Below are 23,826 nucleotides of genomic sequence, written 5' to 3' on the forward strand. Positions count from 1 at the left end.
AGCAGGATCACAGAGGACTCTTGTTCAGCTACACATAGGCAGATTCAGTTTCAGTTTCTTGTTAGAAGATGCTGCTGGAAGGAGAGGAAAGGAGCTGGCTGGGAAATGGGCAGGATGTAGATCCAGAATGCTATTAGCTTACACATAAGACAGGGATAGATGTGTGTGGGAGCCTGGACCCTGGCCACCAGCCTGACAGAATGACAGCTCTGTCAGCCACGTCACTTTTCTTGCTAGATAGGCTGCCATTTTTGCTGGTTTAGTCAATTTAATTTTCAGTGTGCATATCTTGTCTGATACTGGATATGTGAATGTGTGTGTGTATGTATGTGTGAAAATATCATTCGCACCTATAAAGGATCCATTTAAAGTCATGTTGAGTTGTAGGCAATATTTAAAGAAGCCACTCTGTGAGCAAGTAAAGGTTTATTTGTTATTTGTGTCAGGAAGAATCATAAATGCACAGAGAGAAAATATATTTTTTCCAGAGTTATATTTAGGTGACTAATTGTCACTCTCCATTGTCTTCCTGTGTGGAAGCCAGTGTTTCTGAAAGTGGTTTTGTGAACTGCCTGCATCAGAGTGATGTACATAGTTTTTTGTTTTTTGTTTTTTGTTTTTGTTTTTTTTTGCAGGGCGGGGGGTGTTTAAAAATGCAGATTTCTGGGCCGGGCGTGGTGGCTCACGCCTGTAATCCCAGCACTTTGGGAGGCCGAGGTGGGCGGATCACAAGGTCAGGAGATCGAGACCATGGTGAAACCCCGTCTCGACTAAAAATACAAAAAACTAGCCGGGCGAGGTGGCGGGCGCCTGTAGTCCCAGCTACTCCGGAGGCTGAGGCGGGAGAATGGCGTAAACCCGGGAGGCGGAGCTTGCAGTGAGCCGAGATTGCGCCACTGCACTCCAGCCTGGGCGACAGAGCGAGACTCCATCTCAAAAAATAATAATAATAATAAAATAAAAATAAAAATAAAAATGCAGATTTCTGGACTCCATCCTAAACCAACTCAAGAGGGCTTTTTGTGGGATTGGGGGTGGGAATCTGCATATTAAGAGGTGCCCTGGGTGATTGTTTTGCACACTAATGTTTGGTAATAGTACAAGAGTAATTATGAAAAACAAGCAACAAATTATTCTCCCTTAAGAAAATTCAAATTTACTGACTAGATTATCTCAATTATAGAAATTCATAGTGAAGAAATATTATTTGCATAACAAAATTATTTCCTTTAAAAAATAGCAAGCTGCTATGTTGTGTTTAACATATAAATTAATTTAGCAAATATATTCTAATACAGCTTTTGGGAAATACATCTATTATATGAAGTGAGGAACACCTGATATCCAAAGTAAGATATATAATAATAATGATACTTTTATTTTACTTATACTCTGCCAAGCTTGTTTTAAAACTTTATATGTATTATTAATTTAATCCTCACAGCAGCCCTATGAGGCAAGTATTATTATTGTCCCCATTTTACAGATAAGGAGACTGAGACTTATAATTTGACCAAAGCCACAGAGGTAGCAGGTGGCAAAATTGGGATTTGAATGCAAGCATTCTGGCTTCAGAATCAAGCCTATAACTGTAACTAAGTGCAGTGTACTGCTTTTCATCATAAAGCAACTGGTAGTAGTTACTAGAAAACTTGAGTAATAGTGAAGCTAAAAGATTACGGTGTGATATGGTGTAACAGAGGCAACACTGGACTAAGAATCAGAAGTCCTGAGATTTAGCTCCAGCTCCGCCACCCCTGGTGAGTTACCTTCACTGAGGCTGTTTTCCTGATCCGTGAAGTTGGGCAGGGCTACACCAATGCACAGCTTTCGTGCATGTTTTTTAATAGAAATTGTGGCACACAGTTATATATCTTATAAATGGGAACTTAGAGAGTGCTTTGGTGATACCTGGGCTGTCTTAAGCCTGCGTGTTCTTCAAAGATTTTATCTTTGTAACTTGTTTATCCATTTGGTGATAAGGTAGCTAATGGCAATTTTGTAGAATTCTGTTTCTCTTTTCCTCTCTCTTTTTTTCCTATTTTCACAGTTTCCATAGGCCTCATGTATGTTCTTTTTTCCGTCTTCACACAGTCTTTGAACTCTCACACATAGCATAATGAGTCAGTATACCCTATTTATGAGCCTAAGATGTGTTTATTTTCTAAAATATTATATGTTCATTTCATGAAGAAAATAGCAAATTCTTTATCTAGAAACATCTTGTTGCCTCTTATGTGTGCCTAATATTTAAAAAACAACAACAACAACAAAAACAACTTCGATTAGCTCTTCACCAAAAAAAAGGAACCATTTCAAGTGGAATTTTTTGGTCAAGGCTTTTATTTAATCTTAATAATTCTGCAATTGTGATGATTGGGTCAGAGTTCATCTGGGCCGTATTCATTCTAACAGAGTTAACAAGTGTGTCAGATTGAAAGTCATGGCTATAATTGACTTTGGCTTTGAGGTTTTCCTTCATAATAAACAATGGGCCCTGAGCCAAAAAAGCTTGTGGTTTATACTCATGTACTGATGACTAAGTAATGCAAGTGATTTCGCCTCATATTGCTGTATTACCCTGGAGCTCACTTTATGCTTTTTGAATGAATCATATCAGAGGAACATCCGTAATTAAAAAGAATTTGACCTGTGGACTTTCCACTGCAGCTGAAAACATTTTGACGACTTCATTCTGGCCTGAGTGCTAGAGCAGGGCCGTGTAGAAGACATAGGTCAAAGCTTAGTCAGAAGAGAAAGGACAGTCCTGCTAATACTTTGAATCTCTCATACAAACAATGTACCCCAAAAATGCCCTTTTGGAAGATTGCACAGGGATTCTATTCATTACTGGCTGCTCTACACAAAATTCCTCTGGATGGAAGCACTGAAGGTGGGACTCGGCTTCTGTTGAGTTTCTGTTATTTTTCTGCAGCATACAGTTGCTGGAAAAGACTCACTTTGTAAAAATAATCTTGACAATCAGTTTTTCAAAAAGTATCAAGGGGAAAATGAATCAGTACAAAGTATCAGCTATCCAGAATTTATGGATTTGAGAAAGACATTGCTTAAGCTTTTCTGTTTGCTTTATGAAATCATATTAACTATTAGCAAATGCAGAGTTACTGAAGCTAAAGTAAAATAAAACAAAAAACCTTTTAGCCTTCCCTTGATTGCTTATTTAATGATTGGCAGCAATGACCATGCTGATGTCTAATCTGCTCTCCTTTTCTTGGTAACTCTAGTAAACAAGTTGACATTTATAATCAAATGGAAAATGCTTACTCTTCCCCAAATGAGTTACTCAAACTGGAAAATGCAAGGTTCGCATCAGCCCTCTGTAAGTTTAGGTTTTTAAATTTATCATCAGAAACATGGGTAAGTGTGGGCCATAAACCAGTATATGCAATAGTCTGGGTAAAGCTGACTTCGTTAAGGTAGATACTTCACTGGTTCTCCAGTGAGGCTTGCTAGATCCCCATTAACCTGTTGCACACCCACAGTGATTATATATTTGGCTGAATGGAATGTTCCCCTTACATACTTTTCCTTCGAGTCAGTCCCTTTATAGGCTTTTGTTTTGGGCAAGGGAGATAATCTGCCATGAGGCAGTAAGCTTGAGTTGATAATTTCTTGTCTCTTGAGAAATGACGTATAAAATTCTGAAGGAATTGTTAGAAGACAAAGAATGGGTAGGTGACAGAATTGCTTTGTGGAAGTGGTGGAATATATTTCTTGCAATTTGTTTGTGTATTTCTTATGTTGCTGTCATGTCTTTAGTGTCTATTTGATTTGTTGTGTTCCACCTTTCCTTGTGGAAGCACCCAACAGAATATTTCTTTATATATATATATATATATATATATATATATATATATATATATACACTTTAAGTTCTTGGATACATATGCAGAATGTGCAGATTTGTTACATAGGTATACACGTGCCGTGGTGGTTTGCTGTACGCATCAACCCATCATCTACAGTAGGTATTTCTCCTAATGCTATCCCTCCCCCAGCCCCCCATACCCCAGCTGTCCCCGGTGTGTGATGTTCCCCTCCCTGTGTTCATGTGTTCTCATTCCAACAGAATATTTCTTAACTTCAATGTACAAATTGCATTTCTTCAAGCATCCCAGAAAGGAATCCATTTTTGTGGCCAGTGACAATATAAAATAGAGGGTTCGTTGGTTGTTATTGTTTTTATTTGTTTCCTGTTAGCTTTATTTTTTTTTTAAGGTTTTTATTTTTTATTTTATTTATTTATTTATTATTATTATTATACTTTAAGTTCTGGGGTACATGTGCATAACGTGCAGGTTTGTTACATATGTATACTTGTGCCATGTTGCTGTGCTGCACCCATCAACTCGTCAGCACCCATCAACTCGTCATTTACATCAGTTATAACTCCCAATGCAATCCCTCCCCCCTCCCCCCTCCCCATGATAGGCCCCGGTGTGTGATGTTCCCCTTCCCGAGTCCAAGTGATCTCATTGTTCAGTTCCCACCTATGAGTGAGAACATGCGGTGTTTGGTTTTCTGTTCTTGTGATAGTTTGCTAAGAATGATGGTTTCCAGCTGCATCCATGTCCCTACAAAGGACACAAACTCATCCTTTTTTATGGCTGCATAGTATTCCATGGTGTATATGTGCCACATTTTCTTAATCCAGTCTGTCACTGCTGGACATTTGGGTTGATTCCAAGTCTTTGCTATTGTGAATAGTGCCGCAATAAACATACGTGTGCATGTGTCTTTACAGCAGCATGATTTATAATCTTTTGGGTATATACCCAGTAATGGAATGGCTGGGTCATATGGTACATCTAGTTCTAGATCCTTGAGGAATCGCCATACTGTTTTCCATAATGGTTGAACTAGTTTACAATCCCACCAACAGTGTAAAAGCGTTCCTATTTCTCCACATCCTCTCCAGCACCTGTTGTTTCCTGACTTTTTAATGATCGCCATTCTAACTGGTGTGAGATGGTATCTCATTGTGGTTTTGATTTGCATTTCTCTGATGGCCAGTGATGATGAGCATTTTTTCATGTGTCTGTTGGCTGTATGAATGTCTTCTTTTGAGAAATGTCTGTTCATATCCTTTGCCCACTTTTTGATGGGGTTGTTTGTTTTTTTCTTGTAAATTTGTTTGAGTTCTTTGTAGGTTCTGGATATTAGCCCTTTGTCAGATGAGCAGATTGCAAAAATGTTCTCCCATTCTGTAGGTTGCCTGTTCACTCTGATGGTAGTTTCTTTTGCTGTGCAGAAGCTCTTTAGTTTAATGAGATCCCATTTGTCAATTTTGGCTTTTGCTGCCGTTGCTTTTGGTGTTTTAGACATGAAGTCTTTGCCCATGCCTATGTCCTGAATGGTACTACCTAGGTTTTCCTCTGGGTTTTTATGGTATTAGGTCTAACATTTAAGTCTCTAATCCATCTTGAATTAATTTTCGTATAAGGAGTAAGGAAAGGATCCAGTTTCAGCTTTCTACTTATGGCTAGCCAATTTTCCCAGCACCATTTATTAAATAGGGAATCCTTTCCCCATTTCTTGTTTCTCTCAGGTTTGTCAAAAATCAGATGGCTGTAGATGTGTGGTATTATTTCTGAGGACTCTGTTCTGTTCCATTGGTCTATATCTCTGTTTTGGTACCAGTACCATGCTGTTTTGGTTACTGTAGCCTTGTAGTATAGTTTGAAGTCAGGTAGCGTGATGCCTCCAGCTTTGTTCTTTTGACTTAGGATTGTCTTGGAGATGCGGGCTCTTTTTTGGTTCCATATGAACTTTAAAGCAGTTTTTTCCAATTCTGTGAAGAAAGTCGTTGGTAGCTTGATGGGGATGGCATTGAATCTATAAATAACCTTGGGCAGTATGGCCATTTTCACGATATTGATTCTTCCTATCCATGAGCATGGTATGTTCTTCCATTTGTTTGTGTCCTCTTTTATTTCACTGAGCAGTGGTTTGTAGTTCTCCTTGAAGAAGTCCTTTACATCTCTTGTAAGTTGGATTCCTAGGTATTTCATTCTCTTTGAAGCAATTCTGAATGGAAGTTCATTCATGATTTGGCTCTCTGTTTGTCTGTTACTGGTGTTTAAGAATGCTTGTGATTTTTGCACATTAATTTTGTATCCTGAGACTTTGCTGAAGTTGCTTATCAGCTTAAGGAGATTTTGGGCTGAGACGATGGGATTTTCTAAATATACAATCATGTCATCTGCAAAGAGGGACAATTTGACTTCTTCTTTTCCTAACTGAATACCCTTGATTTCTTTCTCTTGCCTGATTGCCCTAGCCAGAACTTCCAACACTATGTTGAATAGGAGTGGTGAGAGAGGGCATCCCTGTCTTGTGCCAGTTTTCAAAGGGAATTTTTCCAGTTTTTGCCCATTCAGTATGATATTGGCTGTGGGTTTGTCATAAATAACTCTTATTATTTTGAGGTACTTTCCATCAATACCGAATTTATTGAGCGTTTTTAGCATGAAGGGCTGTTGAATTTTGTCAAAAGCCTTTTCTGCATCTATTGAGATAATCATGTGGTTCTTGTCTTTGGTTCTGTTTATATGCTGGATTATGTTTATTGATTTGCGAATGTTGAACCAGCCTTGCATCCCAGGGATGAAGCCCACTTGATCATGGTGGATAAGCTTTTTGATGTGCTGCTGAATCCGGTTTGCCAGTATTTTATTGAGGATTTTTGCATCGATGTTCATCAGGGATATTGGTCTAAAATTCTGTTTTTTTGTTGTGTCTCTGCCAGGCTTTGGTATCAGGATGATGTTGGCTTCATAAAATGAGTTAGGGAGGATTCCCTCTTTTTCTATTGATTGGAATAGTTTCAGAAGGAATGGTACCAGCTCCTCCTTGTACCTCTGGTAGAATTCAGCTGTGAATCCATCTGGTCCTGGACTTTTTTTGGTTGGTAGGCTATTAATTATTGCCTCAATTTCAGAGCCTGCTATTGGTCTATTCAGGGATTCAACTTCTTCCTGGTTTAGTCTTGGAAGAGTGTAAGTGTCCAGGAAATTATTCATTTCTTCTAGATTTTCTAGTTTATTTGCGTAGAGGTGTTTATAGTATTCTCTGATGGTAGTTTGTATTTCTGTGGGGTCGGTGGTGATATCCCCTTTATCATTTTTGATTGTGTCTATTTGATTCTTCTCTCTTTTCTTCTTTATTAGTCTTGCTAGCGGTCTGTCAATTTTGTTGATCTTTTCAAAAAACCAACTCCTGGATTCATTGATTTTTTGGAGGGTTTTTTGTGTCTCTGTCTCCTTCAGTTCTGCTCTGATCTTAGTTATTTCTTGCCTTCTGCTAGCTTTTGAATGCGTTTGCTCTTGCTTCTCTAGTTCTTTTAATTGTGATGTTAGGGTGTCAATTTTAGATCTTTCCTGCTTTCTCTTGTGGGCATTTAGTGCTATAAATTTCCCTCTACACACTGCTTTAAATGTGTCCCAGAGATTCTGGTATATTGTATCTTTGTTCTCTTCGGTTTCAAAGAACATCTTTATTTCTGCCTTCATTTCGTTATGTACCCAGTAGTCATTCAGGAGCGGGTTGTTCAGTTTCCATGTAGTTGAGCGGTTTTGATTGAGTTTCTTAGTCCTGAGTTCTAGTTTGATTGCACTGTGGTCTGGGAGACAGTTTGTTACAATTTCTGTTCTTGTACATTTGCTGAGGAGTGCTTTACTTCCAATTATGTGGTCAATTTTGGAATAAGTGCGATGTGGTGCTGAGAAGAATGTATATTCTGTTGATTTGGGGTGGAGAGTTCTCTAGATGTCTATTAGGTCTGCTTGCTGCAGAGATGAGTTCAATTCCTGGATATCCTTGTTAACTTTCTGTCTCGTTGATCTGTCTAATGTTGACAGTGGAGTGTTGAAGTCTCTCATTATTATTGTATGGGAGTCTAAGTCTCTTTGTAAGTCTCTAAGGACTTGCTTTATGAATCTGGGTGCTCCTGTATTGGGTGCATATATATTTAGGATAGTTAGCTCTTCCTGTTGAATTGATCCTTTTACCATTATGTAATGGCCTTCTTTGTCTCTTTTGATCTTTGATGGTTTAAAGTCTGTTTTATCAGAGACTAGTATTGCAACCCCTGCTTTTTTTTGTTCTCCATTTGCTTGGTAAATCTTCCTCCATCCCTTTATTTTGAGCCTGTGTATGTCTCTGCGTGTGAGATGGGTCTCCTGAATACAGCAGACTGATGGGTCTTGACTCTTTATCTAGTTTGCCAGTCTGTGTCTTTTAATTGGAGCATTTAGTCCATTTACATTTAAGGTTAATATTGTTATGTGTGAACTTGATCCTGCCATTATGATATTAACTGGTTATTTTGCTCGTTAGTTGATGCAGTTTCTTCCTAGCCTAAATGGTCTTTACATTTTGGCATGTTTTTGCAATGGCTGGTACCGGTTGTTCCTTTCCATGTTTAGTGCTTCCTTCAGGGTCTCTTGTAAGGCAGGCTTAGTGGTGACAAAATCTCTAAGCATTTGCTTATCTGTAAAGGATTTTATTTCTCCTTCACTTATGAAACTTAGTTTGGCTGGATATGAAATTCTGGGTTGAAAATTCTTTTCTTTAAGTATGTTGAATGTTGGCCCCCACTCTCTTCTGGCTTGCAGAGTTTCTGCCGAGAGATCTGCTGTTAGTCTGATGGGCTTCCCTTTGTGGGTAACCCGACCTTTCTCTCAGGCTGCCCTTAAGATTTTTTCCTTCATTTCAACTTTGGTGAATCTGGCAATTATGTGGCTGGGAGTTGCTCTTTCGAGGAGTATCTTTGTGGCGTTCTCTGTATTTCCTGGATTTGAATGTTGGCCTGCCCTACTAGGTTGGGGAAGTTCTCCTGGATGATATCCTGAAGAGTGTTTTCCAAGTTGGTTCCATTTTCCCCCTCACTTTCAGGCACCCCAATCAGACGTAGATTTGGTCTTTTTCCATAATCCCATACTTCTTGCAGGCTTTGTTCATTTCTTTTTCTTCTTTTTTCTTTTGGTTTCTCTTCTCGCTTCATTTCATTCATTTGATCCTCAATCGCTGATACTCTTTCTTCCAGTTGATTGAGTCGGTTACTGAAGCTTGTACATTTGTCACGTATTTCTTGTGTCATGGTTTTCATCTCTTTCATTTCGTTTATGACCTTCTCTGCATTAATTACTCTAGCCATCAATTCTTCCACTTTTTTTTCAAGATTTTTAGTTTCTTTGCACTGGGTACGTAATTCCTCCTTTAGCTCTGAGAAGTTTGATGGACTGAAGCCTTCTTCTCTCATCTCGTCAAAGTCATTCTCCGTCCAGCTTTGATCTGTTGCTGGCGATGAGCTGCGCTCCTTTGCCGGGGGAGATGCACTCTTATTTTTTGAATTTCCAGCTTTTCTGCCCTGCTTTTTCCCCATCTTTGTGGTTTTATCTGCCTCTGATCTTTGATGATGTTGGTGACGTACTGATGGGGTTTTGGTGTAGGTGTCCTTCCTGTTTGATAGTTTTGCTTCTAACAGTCAGGACCCTCAGCTGTAGGTCTGTTGGAGATTGCTTGAGGTCCACTCCAGACCCTGTTTGCCTGGGTGTCAGCAGCAGAGGCTGCAGAAGATAGAATATTGCTGAACAGGGAGTGTACCTGTCTGATTCTTGCTTTGGAGGCTTCCTCTCAGGGGTGTACTCCAGCCTGTGAGGTGTGGGGTGTCAGACTGCCCCTAGTGGGGGATGTCTCCCAGTTAGGCTACTCAGGGGTCAGGGACCCACTTGAGCAGGCAGTCTGTCCCTTCTCAGATCTCAACCTCCGTGTTGGGAGATCCACTGCTCTCTTCAACGCTGTCAGACAGAGTCGTTTGAGTCTGCAGAGGTTTCTGCTGCTTCTGTTGTTGTTTACTGTGCCCTGTCCCCAGAGGTGGAGTCTACAGAGACATGCAGGCTTCCTTGAGCTGCTGTGAGCTCCACCGAGTTCGAGCTTCCCAGCAGCTTTGTTTACCTACTTAAGCCTCAGCAATGGTGGGCGCCCCTCCCCCAGCCTCGCTACTGCCTTGCCGGGAGATCGCAGTCTGCTGTGCTAGCAATGAGGGAGGCTCCGTGGGTGTGGGACCCTCCCGGCCAGGTGTGGGATATAATCTCCTGGTGTGCCTGTTTGCTTAAAGCGCAGTATTGGGGTGGGAGTTACCCGATTTTCCAGGTGTTGTGTGTCTCAGTTCCCCTGGCTAGGAAAAGGGATTCCCTTTCCCCTTGCGCTTCCCCGGTGAGGCGATGCCTTGCCCTGCTTCAGCTCTCGCTGGTCAGGCTGCAGCAGCTCATCAGCACCGATTGTCTGGCACTCCCTAGTGAGATGAACCCAGTACCTCAGTTGAAAATGCAGAAATCACCTGTCTTCTGTGTCGCTCGCGCTGGGAGTTGGAGACTGGAGCTGTTGCTATTCGGCCATCTTGCTCCGCCCCTCCAGCCTTTTCTTCTCCTGTTAGCTTTAAAAGCAGGAATTTGTGGATCAGCTTTTAAGTGTTTTCAAATCCATTAACATTTTATCTCTTTGTATCTGTCATTTTACTTTTGCTTGATGTTGTTGATTTATTTTTATAGTAGTTTTCTGTGCCAAGGGCAAATTAGGCCATCCCCCAGGGAAGAAATCTCCTGGTTGTCGTCCTAACATTGCTAGAGGTTGCCTAATCATCTGTTCCTCATTGTTTTGATAAAGTGGTGACTAAAGAAATCCATTTAAAATGTCCTAGATAGTTCTGAATTGAATTTTTAAAGTATTTCTCATATGTGGATTTCTAAACTTTTTCAAAAGAATAACTGCTGGAAATAAATTCAAAGATAAAAATTGCTAAAAAGAATAGCTAGAATGTTTAAAGCTATGATTCTTTCACTGTGCTCCTACAAAACACTGGTGTTCCTTAGGCTTGGTAGAGATGTTCAGTGTGTTAAAGTTGAATAATCTTTTCTTGAAGAACCTAGTCTTTATTCAGGAAACAACACACAGCTCTCATTAAAGGTTCTGAACTATGCTGTAAGAATGTTGGTTTTGAGGGCAGAATGGATTGGAATGAGAGAAAATTTCTTCTGCGGGCCATACTTTGCTTCACTTCCCCATGCCTAACTCCCCAAAATGAAAGACCACTCCTTTAAGGTTGGGTCTGAGAGTGCAACCCCAAATTTTATTCCTACTATTCAGTAGCATCATACAGGACCAACTTTTCCAGACATGAGAAATATTTTCCCCAGTTGGAGGAAGCTCCTCATATGTAAAAGTTTGTTAAAAACACAGATTCTTACTCCAGAGCCTTGTTTTAAAGCTCTGTTTTCCTCCCTTCTTTGCCAAGCTAGGGGAGGGATGGAGCTCTCAAAAGGTACTGCTCACTATGGTCCACCAACCAGTGCTGATGAAGTAAATGTAGAATTCAGAGTAACACTTTGGACATTTTATAGCAATTTGATATATCTGTTGAATCTATTAAAAACCTAGATTTGTATTTTGTAGTCTGTAAATTTTATGTTTCTAGAAATATAATATTTGTCTGCAGGGTCCTGGAAATTAGAAAACAAAGACTGGCCCTCCACCACAGACGGTTTGAGAAGCAGTACCCTAGGCACTGCTCTAGATTGGAGGCTGACGCCCTCTCCAAGGCACCTCCTTTTTGTCCCAGGAAGGGGATTTGTTCTTCCTTACTCCCAAGCCCAAGAGCCTAGTTCTTCTTTTTTTTTTTTTTTTAATTAAAAAAGTCTAATTTTGGTAGAATAAACATGAGATAAAACTTACCATCTTAATCATGTCTAAGTATATAGTTCATTAGTGTTAAGTACATTCATAGTGTTGTGCAAACTCTCCAGAACTCTTCATCTTGCCAAACTAAAACTCTATATCCATGAAACCAGCTGTCTCCAACCTTTTTGGCACCAGGGACTAGTTTCGTGGAAGACAATTTTTCCATGGAATGGGAAGTGGTAGGATATGGTTTTGGGATGAAACTGTCCCACCTCAGATCATCAGGCATTAGCTTCTTATAAGGAGCACGCCACCTAGATCCCTCACATGTGCAGTTCACAATAGGGTTCATACTCCTTTGAGAATCTAATGCCGTCACTGATCTTACAGAAGGTGGCGCTCAGGTGGTAATATTAGCTCACTTGCCCACTGCTGAACTCATGCTGGGCAGCCTGGTTCCTAACAGGACATGGACCAACGGTAGTCTCGGGGTTGAGGACCCCTGCATTAAACAACTCTCCATTTCACCCTCCACCCAGTTTCTGGTAACCACCATTCTACTTTTTAACTCTGGATTTGACTACTCTATACCTCATGTAAGTGGAATCAAACAGTTTTTGTCTTTTTGTGACTGGCCAGTTTCACTTAGCGTACTGTCTTCAGGGCTCATCTGTATTACAGCATGTTACCAGAATTTCCTTCCGTTTTCAGGATGAATGATATTCCATTTATGTATATACCATATCTTATCAGTGTATAGTTGAGTTGCTTCTACTCTTTGGCTGTTGTGAATAATGCTGCCATGAGCATAACTGTGCAAATATCTCTGTAAGATTATGTTTTCAGTTTTGGAGGGTATATACCCAGAAATGGAATTGCTGGATCACATGGCAATTCTATTTTTAATTTTTTGAGGAACCACCACACTGTTTTCCGTAGTGTCTGTGCCATTTTACATTACTATCTATAGCATGCAAGGGTTCCAGTTTCTCTGCATCCTGGCCAATACTTGTTATTATCTGTTTTGTTTTTTTCCTCAACAGTAGCCATTCTTGTGGTGAGGTGGTATCTCATTGTGGTTGAGGTCTGCAGTTCCCTAATCGTTAATGATATTGAGCATCTTTTCATGTACTTTTTGGCTATTTGTATATCTTTGGAGAAATGCCTATTCAAGTTCTTTGCCCATTTTAAAAATTTGTTGTTGTTGTTGTTGGAGTTCTTTATATATTCTGGATATTAATCCTTTGTCAGGTTATATGATTTGCAAATATTTTCTCCCATTCTGCCTTTCCACTCTGTCAGTTGTGTCCTTTGAAGCACAGAAGTTTTTAATTTTGATGTGGTCCAGTTTATACACTTGCCAACACCAGGTGTTGATGGGAGCCGAGTTCTTACACTCAATTATTCCCCTACCTGACCAACAGAATGAAGAAACAGGTGGTAAACAAGCATTGGGAAAATTGCCAGGAAAATGTAGAGTTTATTGCCTTGGTTTTGGCAATCTGGGGAAAAGGGACCATTACAGCTTTCAAGTTAGATGTCATGACTTGAAATATCACATGAAATATTACGGGCAGGGCCAAGATGGCCAACTAGAAGCAGTGGTGTTCAGAGGTTCCCATCGGAAAAAAAACCGTAACAAGCATGTGAATCCTTCACCAGCAACCAGGGTATCCAGGTTCTCTCATCAAAATTGACTAGAAGGCTGGTGTGTCCCACAGAAGGAAGGGCAATGTGGTGCAATGACCCACCTGAGAGCCACACAGGGAAGGGGAACTCTCTCCCCTCAGCTAAGGGAGGCGGTGAGTGAGCACGCTATCCAGCTGGGGAAACTGCTTTTCCCATGGAACTGTGCAACCCACAGATCAGAAGATCCTACTTGCAGACCCAGGCCACCGGGGCCTAGCATCCCAACCCCAGAATGTGCAGATGTGCAGATTCTTACAGCCTCTCAGCTGGAATCTGCTTAAGCCTACCGAACTCCCAGGGGAAGGGGTTACCAGCACTTTCTGTGGCTGCCTGCTCTCTATTGGCTCCTTCCGGGAGGGGCAGCAGCTAGCACTGGGACTAGCAACTGCCTAACACTCTAAGCTCTCTGGGTGGGGGAAGGGCAGCACCCATTTCTATAACTCCAGGCTGCACTTTTCCCCTGCTGGAGTCAGGAAGGCTGGACGGCTTGGTCCCAAGACTTGTCCCCACAGCCCAACACACCAGCTGTGGCAGTCTGTGGCCAGAGTGCCTCTTCAGGTCTAACCCTGACCCATTCTTCCTCAGTGGGCATGGCTTCCCTGCAGGATCTCCAGTAACTCCAGCCAGAGTCTCAGGGACAGAATTGGGATCTCCCTGGGCCTGAGCCCCTAGTGGGAGGGGTGGCCTTAGTCTCTGCAGACCAGCAAACTTAGCCGCTTCCCCTGGTAGTTCTGAGGAATCCGGGTAGCCCAGACGAGTGGGTTTCCCTCCAGTGAAACACACCCGCTCCACCAAGGGACAAAGTGCTTCGTTAAATGGGTCCTGCTCCCCATGCCACCCAACTGGGTGAGACCCTCCAACAGAGATCGTTAGACACACTATACAAGAGCAAAACCTACTGGCATCAGGTTGGTGCCCCTCGAGGTTAGAGGTCCTAGAAGAAGGAGCAGGCACCCACCTTGGCTGCCCTCCAGCCCCCTTGAGTGACATTTCCAGGCACGGGAGCGAATCAGATGAATGGGGCCTGAAGTGAACCCCCAGCAAACTGCAGCAGCCCTAGAGAAGAGGGCCCTGATTATTGAAAGAAAAACAAGTAGAAGGTGACAACAACAGCATCAACAACAATAAAAAGGCCCCACAAAAACCCCATCCAAGGATCAGTAGCCTCAAAGACCGAAACTAGACAAACTCATGAAAATGAGAAAGAATCAACAAAAAAATGCTGAAAACCCAAAAGGCCAGAGTGCCTCTTCTCCTCCAAATTATTGTGTCATCTCTCCATCAAGGGCACAGAACTGGATGGAGGATCAGATGGACAAACTGACAGAGGTAGGCTTCAGAAAATGGGTAATAAAAAACTATGATGAACTAAAGGAGCATGCCCTTACCTAATGCAAAGAAGCTAAGAAGCTTGATAAAAGGTCGGAGGAGGAATTGCTAACTAGAATAACCAGTTTAGAGAGGAACATAAACGACCTGATGGAGCTGAAAAACACAGCACAGGAACTTTGTGAAGCATACACAAGTATCAACAGCCAAATCGACCAAACGGAAGAAAGGATATCAGGGTTTGAAGACCACCTTACCGAAATAAGACATGCAGACAAGAATAGAGAAAGAAGAATGAAAAGGAATGAACAAAGCCTCCAAGAAATATGGGACTTCATAAAAAAAAAAAAAAAAGAACCTACAATTGATTGGAGTACCAGAGGGAGATGGGGAGAATGGAAACAAGCTGGAAAACACACTTCAGGATATTATCCAGGAGAACTTCCCCAACCTAGCAAGACAGGCCAACGTGCAAATTCAGGAAATACAGAGAACACCACTAAGATATTCCATGGGAAGATCAACCCTAAGACACTTAATCATTAGATTTTCCAAGGTCAAACTGTTAAGGGCAGCCAGAGAGAAAGGCCAAGTCACCTACAAAGGGAAGCCCATCAGACCAACAGCAGACCTCTCAGCAGAAGCTCTACAAGCCAGAAGAGATTGCAGGCCAATATCCAACATTCTTGAAGGGAAGAATTTTCAACCCAGAATTTCATATCCAGCCAAACTAAGCTTCATAAGTGAAGGGGAAATAAAATTCTTTCCAGACAAGCAAATGCTGAGGGATTTTGTTACCATGAAGCCTGTACTGCAAGAGCTCTTGAAAGAAGCACTAAATATGGAAAGGAAAAATGAATACCAGCCACTGCAAAAACACACCAAAATATAAAAACCACTGACACTACAAAGAAACTGCATCTAGTGTGCAAAGTAACCAAATAGCACCATGATGACAGGATTGAATTCACACATAATAAAATTACTAACCTTAAATGTAAATGGGCTAAATGTCCCAATTAAAAGATAGACACAGACTGGCAAATTGGATAAGGAGTCAAGACCCATTGGTGTGCTGTATTCAGGAGACCCATCTCATGTGCAGAGACACACACAGGCTCAAAATAAAGGGATGGAGGAAAATCTACCAAGTAAATGGAAAGCAAAAAAAGCAGGGGTTGCAGTCCTAGTCTCTGACAAAACAGACTTGAAACCAACAAAGATCAAAAAAGACAAAGAAGGGCATTGCATAATGGTAAAGGGAACAATTCAACAAGAAGAGCTAACTATTCGGAATATATATGTACCCAATATAGGAGCACCCAGATTCATAAAACAAGTTCTTAGGGGCCTATGAAGAGACTTAGACTCCCACACATTAATAGTGGGAGACTTTAACACCCCACTGTCAGTATTAGAGAGATCAATGAGACAGAAAATTAACAAGGAAATTCAGGACTTGAACTCAGCTCTTGATCAAATGGACCTAGTAGACGTCTACAGAACTCTCTACCCCAAATCAGCAGAATATACATTCTTCCCAGTTCCACATGGCACTTATTCTAAAATTGACCACATAATTGGAAGTAAAGCACTCCTCAGCAAATGCGAAAGAACTGAAATAATAACAGCCTCTCAGACCTCAGTGCAGTCAAATTAGAGCTCACAATTAAGAAACTCACTCAAAACCACAAATTTCATGGAAATTGAACAGCCTGCTCCTTAATGACTCCTGGGTAGAGCATGAAATTGAGGCAGAAATAAAGAAGTTCTTTGAAACCAATAAGAACAAAGAGACAATTTTCCAGAATCTCTAGAACACAGCTAAAGCAGTATTAAGAGGGACATTTATAGCACTAAATGCCCACATTAGAAAGCTAGAAAGATCTCAAATCGACACCCTAACATCACAATTAAAAGAGCTAGAGCGGCAAGAGCAAACTAATCCAAAAGCTAGCAGAAAACAAGAAATAACTAAGAGAAGAATTGAAGGAGATAGAGACATGAAAAACCCTCCAAAAAGTCAACAAATCCCAGAGCTGATTTTTTGAAAACATTAACAAAATAGACTGCTAGCTAGACTATTAAGGAGAGAGAAGAATCAAATAGACACAATAAAAAATAATAAAAGGGATATCACCACTGACCCCACAGAAATACAGACTATCATCAGATAATCTGTATTTGAACAACTCTAAGCAAATAAACTAGAAAATCTAGAAGAAATAGACGAATTCTTGGACATATACACCCTCCCAAGACTAACCCAGGAAAAAGTCGAATCCCTGAATAGACCAGTAACAAGTTCTGAAATTGAGGCAGTAATTAATAGCCTGTCGCCTGTCAACTAGAAAAAGCCCACAACCAGATGATTCACAGCCAAATTCTGCCAGAAGTACAAAGAGAAACTGGTACCATTCCTTCTGAAACTATTCCAAACAACTGAAAAGGAGGGACTCCTCCCTAACTCATTTTGTGAAGCCAGCATCATCCTGATACCAAAACCAAGAAGAGACACACACACACAAAAGAAAACTTCAGGCCAATGTCCCTGATGAACATTGATGCAAAAATCCTCAATAAAATACTGCCAAACCGAACCCAGCAGCACATCAAAAAAATGTATCCACCATCATCAAGTCAGCTTCATCCCTGGGATACAAAGCTGGTTCAACATACATAAATTAGTAAACATTATCCATCACATAAACAGATCCAAAGACAAAAACCAAAAAACACACTTACAAGAAAAAAAACAACCCCATCAAAAAGTGGGCAAAAGATATCAACAGACACTTCTCAAAAGAAGACATTTACACTGCCAACAAACATGTGAAAAACATCATTGATCAACATCACTAATCATCAGAGAAATGCAAATAAAACCGTGAGATACCATCTCATGCCAGTCAGAATGACGATTATTAAAAAATCAGGAAGAATAAATGCCAGGAGGCTGTGGAGAAATAAGAACACTTTGATTATCTCAATGGATGCAGAAAAGGCCTTAGATAAAATTCAACACCCCTTCATTTTAAAAACTGTCAATAAACTAGATGTTGATGGAACGTATCTCAAAATAATAAGAGCTATTTATGACAAACCCACAGCCAATATTACATTGAATGGGCAAAAGCTGAAAGCATTACCTTTGAAAACTGATACAAGACAAGGATGCCCTCTCTCACCACTCCTATTCAACATAGTACTGGAAGTTCTGGCCAGGGCAATCAAACAAGAGAAAAGTATTTAGACAGGAAGAGAGGAAATAAGTTGTCTCTATTTGCAGATAACACGATTTTATGTTTAGAAAACCTCATCATTTCAACCCCAAAACTTCTTGAACTGATAAGCAACTTCAGCAAAGTCTCAGGATACAAAATCATTGTGCAAAAATCACAAGCAATCCTTTACACCAACAATAGACAAGCAGAGAGCCAAATTGTGAATAAACTCCCATTCACATTCGCTACAAAGAGAATAAAATACCTAGGAATACAGCTAGCAAGGGATGTGAAGAACCTCTTCAAGGAGAACTAGAAACCACTGCTCAAGGAAATAAGAGAGGACACAAACAAATCCTTCCTCATGGATAGGAAGAATCAATATTGTGAAAATGGCCATACTGCCCAAATTAATTTATAGAGTCAATGCTATTCCAATCCAACTACCATTGACATTCTTCACAGAATTAGAAAAAACTATTTTAAATTTCATATGGAATCAAAGAAGAACCCATATAGCCAAGACAATCCTAAGCAAAAAGAACAAAGCTAGAGGCATCATGCTACCTGACTTTAAATGTACTACAAGGTTACAGTAACCAAAACAGCATGGTACTGGTACCAAAACAGACATATAGACCAATGGAGCAGAACAGAGGCCTCAGAAACATACACATCTACAACCATCTGATCTTCGACAAACCTGAAAAAACAAGCAATGGGGAAACGATCTCCTATTCAGTAAATGGTGTTGGGAAAACTGGCTGGCCATATGCAGAAAGCTGAAACTGGACCCCTTCCTTATACCTTATACAGGAATTAACTCAAGACAGATTCGACTTAAATGTAAAATTTCAAACCATAAAAACGCTAGAAGAAAACCCAGGCAATACCATTCCTAGGATATAGGCATGGGCAAAGACTTCATGACAAAAATGCCAAAAGCTATTGCAGCAAAAGCCAAAATTGACAAATGGGATCTAATTAAACTTAAAGAGCTTCTGCACAGCAAAAGAAACTATAATCAGAGTTAACAGGCAACCTACAGAATGGGAGAAAATTTTTGCAATCTACCCATCTGACAAAGGTCTAATATCCAGAATTTACAAGGAACTTAAACATATTTACAAGAAAAAAACCCATAAAAAGTGGGCAAAGGATCTGAACAGACACTTCTAAAAAGAAGACATTGATGTGGCCAACAAACACGAAAAAAAGTTGAACATCGCTAATCACCAGAGAAATGCATATCAAAACCGCAATGAGATACCACCTCATGCCAGTGAGAATGGCGATTAAAAAGTCAGGAAACAATAGATGCTGGCAAGGCTGTGGAGAAATAAGAACACTTTACACTGTTGGTGGGAATGTAAATTAGTTCAACCATTGAGGTAGACAGTATGGCAATTCCTTAAGGATCTGGAACCAGAAATACCATTTGACCCAGCAATCCCATTACTAGGTAAGGAATATAAATCATCCTACTCTAAAGAGACATGTACACGTATGTTTATTGCAGTACTGTTTATAGTAATAAAGACATGGAACTAACCCAAATGCCCATCAGTGATAGACTGGACAAAGAAGTATAGTATTCCATATGGAATACTCTGCAGTCATAAAAAGGAATGAGATCTGTTCTTTGCAGGGACATGGATGAAGCTGGAAGCCATCATCCTCAGCAAACTAACACAGGAACAGAAAACCAAACGCCTCATGTTCTCACTCATAAGTGGGAGTTGAACATTGAGAACACATGAACGCAGAGAGGGGAACACCACACACCAGGGCCTTTTGGAGGTTGTGGAGTAAGGGAAAGGAACTTAGAGGACAGGTCATACAGTAAACCACCATAGCACATGTATACTGATGTAACAAACCTGCACATTCTGCACATATATCCCGTTTTGTTTGTTTGTTTGTTTGTTTGTTTTTTCTAGAAGAAAAAAATATTATGCATACACATAATGTGGCCATTTTGCTGGCAGCATTATGATTAGTTCAAAAGTAGAAATTAAATGTCATGGAGTTTTGCAAGGAGTATGATGTTTAGCTGTCTTACCTTCCAAACAGCTTAATATTCCCTACATTTTAATTCCTAGTGGGGACCAAGGAAACTGTTGTGATCTAGTGATTGGAAATGACAGTTGAAGTGGCCCTGATGCAAACGTTCACTCAATGAATTAATTGAGTTCAATGCTAGGTGAAAAAAAAATGCAATATCTCCTTTGAAAAACAAATATCTGTCCTTTTTTATTCTTTTTTCATGGCTGCTAGGAAATTCAGTGCTAAGTTTAATGCTCAATTACCCTTTCATTCCTTGGTTCTTTATTTTCTACCAATTTGTTTTTAGTTTCTTTACAAATCAACTTTATTGAGGTACAATTTACATACAATAAAATACAAAATGTACCCATTTCAAGTTTTGACAAATGCATACACCTGTGTAATCACCATTTCAGTCAAGATTATAGAACATTTCCATCCCACCAAAACATCCTCTCATGCCTCTTTCCAGCTGTTGTTATGTAGTTTCGTTGATTCTGTGTCCTTTAATGTTAGCCATCAACCTGCTACAGATACTTTTGGAAATAGGTGGAGTATTTAAAAGACTATTATCTTGGCTGGGCGTGGTGACTCATGCCTGTAATCACAGCACTTTGGGAGGCCAGGGTGGGCAGATTGCTTGAGACCAGCCTGGGCAACATGAGCAAGACCATGTCTCTACAAAACAATAAAAAAAAGTAATCAGACATGGTGGTGCACACCTGCAGTCCTGGCTACTGGGGAGGCTGAGGCAGGAGGATCACTTGAGCCCAGGAATTCAGTTACAGTGAGCTATGATTATGCCACTGCACTCCAGCCTAGGTGACAGAGAAAGACCCTGTCTCTAAAAAAAGAGTGATATAGTTTGGCTGTGTCGCCACCCAAATCTCATCTTGAATTGTAGCTCCCATAATTCCCACATTGTGGGAAGGACCTAGTGGGAGGTAATTGAATCATGGGAGCTGGTCTTTCCCATGCTGTTGTGATAGTGAATCTCACAAGATCTGATGGTTTTACAAAGGGCAGTTCCCCTGCACACACTCTCTTGTCTGCTGCCGTGTAAGACATAACTTTACTCCTCATTTGCCTTACGCCATGATTGTGAGGCCTCCCCAGGCAGGTGGAACTGTGAGTCCATTAAACCTCTTTCTTTTATAAATTACCCAGTCTTGGATATGTCTTTGTTAGCAGCGTGCAAACAGTCTAATACAGAGAATAACCCCTTAAATGAAATTGCCTTTTCAGACTTTACATTTCTTCCTGTAATTTGCCATTTAATTTCCTTTTTTAAATCCAAGAAACCAGCATTGCAATTTCTTAGTAGTTAAATCTCATTACAACTATCATTGACGAGCTGGTGTCTTACGAAGCACTGCCAGATATCCTTGGAAGACCATGTTCCTTTTTTCCCCCTGAGAAGTTAAATTATCTAATTCAAAGGATTTTTTAACCTGGACAAATTTGTTCTTGAACAGATTTGTCCATACCTAACTGGTCAGCATCTTTACCAGAACATGAAATATGTAACAAGCACCAATTGCCTTGTTGTAGCATGTTAGAAAGCCAGTTAGGAATTCAGCAACTCATGGCCTATCAAAACCTGTAGCTGCTTTTTGAAATGTAAGAGCTGTGACCTGTGTATAGATATCGTAACAGTGTCTTAAAGTGACAACAAGAAGTTTAACCAACTGGGTTGTGTATGGGGACAGCTTGGGCTCTAGGTAGTTGTGTGAGGTAACTGGAGAGACAGGAATAATGATCAACTTATGCAAGAGCAGTTCTAGTATATGACTTATGTCAGACAACATCAGCATGAGTTGTGGATGGTTTATGCTTCTTCCCCAGGATAATAAAAAAACAGCAAGAGGTAATACAAGGTTTATCCCGGTTTTCTTGCCAATCAAAGGAATTATAGTTGTCATTTTTACCATTCTGGAATTATGTGGATATAACAATTGAATTTTAAATGAAAATACAAGCTGAAATATATAACCTGCAGATGTGCTTTAATGTTTCTTCATAATGTGATAGAGCTGTTTTTAAGAATAGAATCAGAGTAGCGTGACCGAAAGGGGCAGACATTATAACCGCTTGACATTTTCTTGGAGATATTTCTTATGTGAGTAGTGTGAAAAGGGATGTCATTGAACCAGGTATGTTTACAAAGCACAGAAAGTCTGTGCAGATTGCTTGATGTACTATGTGGCAGTATTACAGCCATGTACCAGTGATGTGTGCTAAAATGCTTGGTATTTCCATACACTGGGCTGAGTGTGGGAATGCAGGGGATATTCATTTGTTTGCTTTGGTTTTTATTTTTGCAGGCTGAAATTCATTAGATAAGAAAACTAACTCAGGTTTTCCCATTTATGTGTACTATAAACACATATTTGGACTATTGAAGTCTAGGGACAACCCAGAGAGCTTAATAAATGGTCTTACTAAAGATCGTGTAGATTCTTGCTTGGTGACTATAGTTTGTTCTTCCATACAGTCCCAGTTACCCTGGGTCAGGTGGAGGGTGGTTAGGATGTGTGACGTTCCACTGAATTTGATGCATTTTAATTTAATTTTTTTTTTTTTTTGAGATGGAGTCTCGTTCTATTGCCCAGGCTGGAGTGCAGTGGCGGAATCTTGGCTCACTGGAAGCTCACCTTTTGGGTTCACACCATTCTCCTGCCTCAGCCTCCTGAGTAGCTGGGACTACAGGCGCCCACTACCACACCTGGCTAATTTTTTGTATTTTTAGTAGAGACGGAACTTCACCGTGTTAGCCAGGATGGTCTCAATCTCCTGACCTCGTGTTCCACCTGCCTTGGCCTCCCAAAGTGCTGGGATTACAGGCGTGAGCCATCGCGCCCGGCCCATTTTCATTTTATTTAAGGAAAGGATAGTGTGTACAGTCTGCCACAGTGGGTAAACCTTTGAAAGAATCTTTGGCTCTTTTCCTGAACATAATTAAATTTCCATTATCTTTTTCTTTGCCAGAAGTTTAATGATTTATATTTAATAATTGAGTTGTAATTTATTCCCCACTTTTGCTCCCACTCGACGAAGGAAGCAAAATCTAATGTAACAAATACTTTCTGACTAAATTTTTCCCTCTCTAACTTTTCTTTTAGGACTCAGCCCAAAACCATGTTTGCCCAAGTTGAATCTGATGATGAGGAAGCAAAGAATGAACCAGAATGGAAAAAACGTAAAATTTGAAGAATCTCATTTGAAAGCTGTTTGCATGAGTGGGAGGGATATGGGACAGGTTTGAGGTTTTTTTTTTTTTTATGCTCTTGAAATTAAAAATTCATTTTTATGAATAGGTTTTGTCCTTTGCATTATTGAACTGGTCAAAAGTTTGGTAGCTAGGCTTCACTAAAATTGTGCTTAAATTTTCTTACCTGCAACTATTAAACTGATTACAGATAAACAAGAAACAGATTCTTAGTCTATTACCAAGTACTTTAGGTATTTGGAAACTTTATTCAACAATTATTGGTCTTGTCCAGATTCTCATAACCATAGAGAGGAAAATGTACATTGAGATGTGCATCTGTCTTTAGCAATTCTAGGATCATAATATAGAAATAGAGATCAAAAAGTTTAATGTTTCTGTATAATTTCACAACAGTTGTTTACATGACTGTAAATAATTAGGCTGAGTTCAAACCAAATGCATTGCCGTACTAGGAAAGAATATGTATCTCATTATCCTTCAACAGCAGAATACAGTGGTCAGGAGTTAGGAGTGGGCTTTGAAGTCAGACTCATGTGGATTCAAGTCCTGGCTTTGCTCTTTGCTTCTGGGTCATCTTAAGAGAGTTATTTACTTTTCTAGCCTCAG

At 40.2% G+C, this 23,826-nt stretch overlaps 1 protein-coding gene across 5 annotated transcripts in view; it reads left to right on the forward strand.

Moving 5' to 3' along the window:
- The window catches only part of WDR70 (WD repeat domain 70), a 422,645-nt gene extending 399,343 nt beyond the window's left edge, over positions 1–23,302 (forward strand). For all 5 annotated transcript variants that reach the window (XM_050794508.1, XM_050794509.1, XM_050794510.1 and 2 more), the window contains one exon: positions 23,111–23,302. In XM_050794508.1, the coding sequence (XP_050650465.1) occupies positions 23,111–23,198 (88 nt within the window). In that variant the 3' untranslated portion in view covers positions 23,199–23,302. The remainder of the gene's footprint in view (positions 1–23,110) is intronic.
- The last annotated feature ends 524 nt before the right edge of the window (positions 23,303–23,826 follow it).

Source organism: Macaca thibetana, chromosome 6 (assembly GCF_024542745.1).
Source record: "Macaca thibetana thibetana isolate TM-01 chromosome 6, ASM2454274v1, whole genome shotgun sequence".
Classification (NCBI taxonomy): Eukaryota; Metazoa; Chordata; class Mammalia; order Primates; family Cercopithecidae; genus Macaca; species Macaca thibetana.